The 4,990-nt window shown below is 34.8% G+C and overlaps 1 protein-coding gene across 4 annotated transcripts in view; it reads right to left on the bottom strand.

The window, feature by feature from the left end:
* The window catches only part of LOC112159777 (rho GTPase-activating protein 4), an 11,490-nt gene that overhangs the window by 2,293 nt on the left and 4,207 nt on the right, over window positions 1-4,990 (bottom strand). For all 4 annotated transcript variants that reach the window (XM_024294046.2, XM_024294045.2, XM_024294047.2 and 1 more), the window contains exons 10-20: window positions 4,753-4,923; window positions 4,538-4,622; window positions 4,393-4,420; window positions 4,207-4,306; window positions 4,073-4,133; window positions 3,760-3,837; window positions 3,516-3,644; window positions 3,330-3,435; window positions 1,206-1,433; window positions 1,072-1,124; window positions 783-996 (exon numbers count right to left, since the gene is read on the bottom strand). In XM_024294046.2, coding sequence (XP_024149814.1) covers window positions 783-996; window positions 1,072-1,124; window positions 1,206-1,433; window positions 3,330-3,435; window positions 3,516-3,644; window positions 3,760-3,837; window positions 4,073-4,133; window positions 4,207-4,306; window positions 4,393-4,420; window positions 4,538-4,622; window positions 4,753-4,923 — 1,253 coding nt within the window. The remainder of the gene's footprint in view (window positions 1-782; window positions 997-1,071; window positions 1,125-1,205; window positions 1,434-3,329; window positions 3,436-3,515; window positions 3,645-3,759; window positions 3,838-4,072; window positions 4,134-4,206; window positions 4,307-4,392; window positions 4,421-4,537; window positions 4,623-4,752; window positions 4,924-4,990) is intronic.

Genomic DNA, 4,990 nt, shown 5'->3' with positions numbered 1-4,990 from the left:
TAATTATTACCACATTTACATAGTACATGTCAAAGAAATATATATATATAAAACTTGTGACTTCCATTTCATATTTGTAGTTTATTGTGCAGGGGATTTGGTTACTATTTTATGGCCTGTCCTCTTTTTAAGCATCAGTGTGGAGAATAAGATCTAATATATTGTTGTTTTGATTATACTCTTATGTTTTGTCAATGTGTGGTAGCACAGGCTTAAGTAAAATCTAACACAAAAAGGGCAGAATTTGTTTTAAGTTGTGTATTTTCTGTACAAGTATTAGAGCGAGTTTAAAAATATTTTTTTTAAGTTACAACTTTAAAGCTGTCAAATTGTGACAATAAAGTTATATATTAATGACTTTAAAAAGGTCATAAGCTAAATCTATTACTTTTGTCTCGTAAATTTGTGAGATTTAAAGTTGTAAATTTACAAGGAAAAAATAAACTTGTAATATAGGTTTGTTTCGTAATTTAGATTTTCTATTTTGAAAAACATTTTTTTTTCGTACTCTGCAGATTCCAATGGCATAAGCAAAGGGCGTGTGTGAGGACTTGTGAAATAATATATATATTTTTTGTTTTATCAACAACATGTGGTCAAAATAATAGAAAAGTTGACACAAAACAGAAAAAAATATACACAACCAATACTTTAACCATAGTTGTAAAATACAAGAATGCCCTTTGTGATTAACAAATTCATAATTATTAAATTAGTATTTTCCACATTTCAAATAAAAAGTAAAGTTTCCCATCTTCAGCTACATTTGTGGTATCACTCACTCTTTTCTTATTGTCGGGGATTGGGCCCTCCTGGGTTTGTACTGTGGTGCTGCAGGGATTTGAAGAGTCAATTTTCCAGCTAAGGAACTTCCGCCCCCTGCTGTCCTGCTGCCGTCTGTGGATCCACTGCTGTTGGTTCTGGGCCTTCCTTTGGGGTTTCCAGGTGACAAAAACATTCCTGTGCTATTATCAGAACAGGATCCCGTTTCCAAATCTGGTGCAAAGAAACATCTCTTTTAAAAATCTCCAAATGCAGCATCAAAACCCCAAAATATCTGCACGCACTTACCATCTTTGAGTTGGGTGGAATCTTCCACTTCCCCTTCCTCATTAATAGGTTCACTGAAAGAGGAGTTAATTTGAATTACTTCACTTAAAACTGTGTGCTGAGCGGGCGTAATGGTGCTACTTCAAACACTGTACCAGTCATCTTGATCAAGTGTCATGCACTTCTCATACATCGGCCCCGGTACTTCACTCTGACTGGGAAAGATACTTTCTTGCTGAATGATGAGGTTCTTCACCAGAAAGTTGATCTGAGGCTGCAGAGTCACAAAGTCGTCCTCATGGGGCCCTCGCACCAGATTGGGGCCGAAACATACGGCTAAGTTGTAAGGCTGCATCATGTTCTCGTCACTGTACTGGGACACACTGGAGGTGGAGTGCAGGTATGAACAAAGAAGTGAAAAAGTTAACCTTAAAAATAGAATTATCTTATTTCATAGCATAGAATTTTTTTTCAACATTTTTGGTTTTTGTGAACCAATTTTTGCACCATACATTCCAAAAAAATCTTAGATTTGTAAAGCCATCAGTATTTGAACAATAGTAATAACAACATTAAGGAAAAATACTTCATACATTTTCCTCAGATACCACCTAATGGGATCAAGGATCATTTCTATTTCCTCATCTCAACTTTTAATATATGCATTATATGGAAAAACTGTCCGAATTCTCTAAATTTGAACATTTTCACCTAAAATGTCCTCAAGCGTTTCTGATTTACAGTATTACGAAAGGTCATTAAAGTTTGATGACCATATATGGTAAAAATGTCCCTGTGTCAGCAGAAAATAACAGCTGTGAGTTTTTATGGCAGTCTCAGTTCCTTCTTCCTGCTGAGGCTACAGTGAGACCTTCGATCAGCCCTTCTTTCTTTCTTTGCTGTTTTTATCCATCTGTAGATATCTGATCTTTTTTAAGATCAATTTTCCATTCAAGCATTTATTTTTGATCCACCATGATGAATATTTTGATCAGACACCAATTTTGGGGTTAGAACGCAGTCAATATTTTTGTCAAATGGCTATTTCTGTAGATCAGGGGTGTGCAAACTGATGTTCCAGAGCCATATGGGGGTCTGAATCAATCAATTGTGGACCTTTGGTTAAAAGAAAATGCAAATAATTTCAATTTTGTTTGTTAAGTTTTGTTTATTATAATTAGGTTATTAAAGTGAGGTGATCTTATATTAGTAAAACAAAATGTTTGTGCTATTGCAGACATTACACTAAATCCAGAGACATTTGTGTGCTTTGCCAACACTTTTCAAAATGCTAAAAAAAAAATGATGAAAAAAAAATTTCATTTCAGTATAAGGATATATTTAAAGCTCATACTCAGATCAGCTGCTAAACAGAGTTTAGTTGCCAGTCCAAAGTTCTTAGTGTTTGGAATTACATCTTTAGTTTTTTTTGGTTGAATTTTACAGTAATGTTGTCATGTTAATATTTGATGGTAAAAGGAGAAAAGTTATTAAGGTGCATGAAAGTCATAATAACATAAAAAAAAGCACATCTTACTTTGCTTTCTTTTGATTTATTTATTTATTTTTTTTGTCGAATTAAATCTGCTGCCGCAGAAGGATCTTCTTTGACACATGGTGCGCTTTATTTTGAAAAGAACAAGAACATACTGCTGTTGAAATTAAAAGACTTCAGTTTTAATCAGAAAAATATGAAACTTTTAAAATTGTATTAACATTTTAAACAATTAAAACAACAGTTTATTAATTAATGGCCACAAAAAGTCTATTTTCAAAACAGTTAAGTGGGATTTTGCAGCTCTCGCTGGGTAAGAAACAGGACCAAAGTGTTCTTGCAGTTATAGGACTGAGGATTAGTCTTGTTTTATCTCAGCTTTTAGTTAACTCCTTTATTCTGAATTTCTTTAAGGTATTTTGAAGAGTGGAAAAAAAATCGAAATTGCTCCAAACATCTTCTCATGACAGCATTTTTTTTAACAGTAAAAATGATCAATATTAAAATATATGAAGTTTGGAAACCTGCATCACATTGTTTTCTCTCATGAAAACCAAGCAGGAGTCAAAGAGGCAATAAAGTTAAAAAAAATGACATTTGGATGAAAAACATATTTACTGGAAGCTCTTTGTAAATTCATTTGAAAAGAACTCTGCTACATTGTTTGCATGTTTTGTCTTGTAACTTTTCCATCAACTATGATTAGAAACTAATGATTTGTAAACCCAAAAATATTAATAAAATCTCTTAAAAGAAACATCTAAGGCAAACAAAGATCACTCACTGATGAAGGAACGCAAAGAGGTATCTCATCACAATGATGATGGGCTCAGGGTAGGAAGAGATGACCATCTTGAACTGTGCTGCTCTCTCTGCATCATTCTGGATTTCTAAAATAATAAAAAAAAAAGTCACAAAATAAAAGCTGTTTCTTTACGTCTAAACTCACCATGTTTACATGCACACTCACGTGCGAGCTCCAGGAGCTGGTAGGTGGTGTCAGTGGGGAATAGAGGGTTCTTCATTCCTCTAAAGTAGAGCTTCAACACACCAGCTACAGTATCCATATTATACCGCCTTTCAGCCAGGGGGTCTTCGCCTGAGGGGTAGACCAATGACACACTGCCCCACATTATTAATGTTCCAAAGTGAGCAAAACTTCAAAATAAAATGAGTTTGTCGGAGACACAAACACAAAAAACATACAGGTGTACCTCTCTCAAAAGCTTCTTTCAGGTTGTTGACCTCCATCTGCGATCCTGGTACTCTAAATATTCCTTCATGGTGGAGGCCTGAAGAAAGGACATTGATGATCAAGACTAGGAGTTCTGTTATTACTTTAAAATATGCAAAATAAGCATAAAATGATTTAGTTTTTGCCTTTTTTGCACCAAATACAAATGCTCCTATGCTGAAAGCTGGACTACTTTCCATTTGAGTCATTGTTAATCGTTCATGTTGGTGGTTTTATACACATATACTAAGACTTGGAGGAAAATAAAATGAGTGTAAGTCACAAATACTCACCGTTGAGGTTGATGAAACGAATGCAACTTTTCATCACAAGAGGAATCGGCTGTTTTGATGCCTGAGGAAAGCAAATGGTTTACTCAAACTAAAATAATGTGCATTCAAAATGGTGCCCCCAGGAAAGTAATTACTTTTATAAAAGACAACATGTCACTGCTGAAAGGTTTGTAGTTTGGCATCACATTTGGGCTGGATAGAGTCTTCCTGATGCGAATAGTCTGTCCAGCCATTCTGCAGAAAATTCGTCGAATTGCTCGATTATTATGACTAATATTTTTTAAATTACAGATAAAACAAACAAAAAAAAAGAATCTCACCTTGTCTGGAGTCCATTCGGAGATTCAGCTTGTAGAAAAAAAGTTTATTAATTACAGCTATGAACGGTAAGGTCAAACATGGGAAATGACAGATTTTCTTTATAAAAATGAGTTTATTTTAATGTAAACAGTGCATAAATAATACCTTTTTCCACAGCCATCTTTAGCAGGTCGTGTTTGGCTTGAAGCTTACAAATTAATAAGCTTCCAACAAGATAGTCTTTTACTTTCTGCAAAATTAAATATGGAGAAAAGCAAAATATCATCATCATTATCTATTATGTCTAATTTTAAAGAGTCGGGAAGAGAGAAGTATTCTAGTCTATTATTACTAATTTTTTGAGCAGCACTTTGACTTACGGTAAAGTATAGGTTTTCTATTTCCTGCAGGTTGGCTCTGCGTTTCGCCGTGCTGGTCTTTGCTGTCAGATTCTCAGTGTTGTCCTCCTGAGATTTCTCTGCTTGGTCCAGATCATCATCGCTGATGCCCCCCACTAGGGTGACATGAGCCTTTGCCATACTCATATCAGTCTGCACCACAGGGAAATGGATAACTCAGATGGGTGCACAAATGTGAGCACAAATGCAGATTTTGTTT

This window comes from Oryzias melastigma, linkage group LG7, assembly GCF_002922805.2.
Source record: "Oryzias melastigma strain HK-1 linkage group LG7, ASM292280v2, whole genome shotgun sequence".
Classification (NCBI taxonomy): domain Eukaryota; kingdom Metazoa; phylum Chordata; class Actinopteri; order Beloniformes; family Adrianichthyidae; genus Oryzias; species Oryzias melastigma.
Note: the sequence above shows the minus strand (reverse complement) of the source record. Positions and strands in the feature narration are given on the sequence as shown.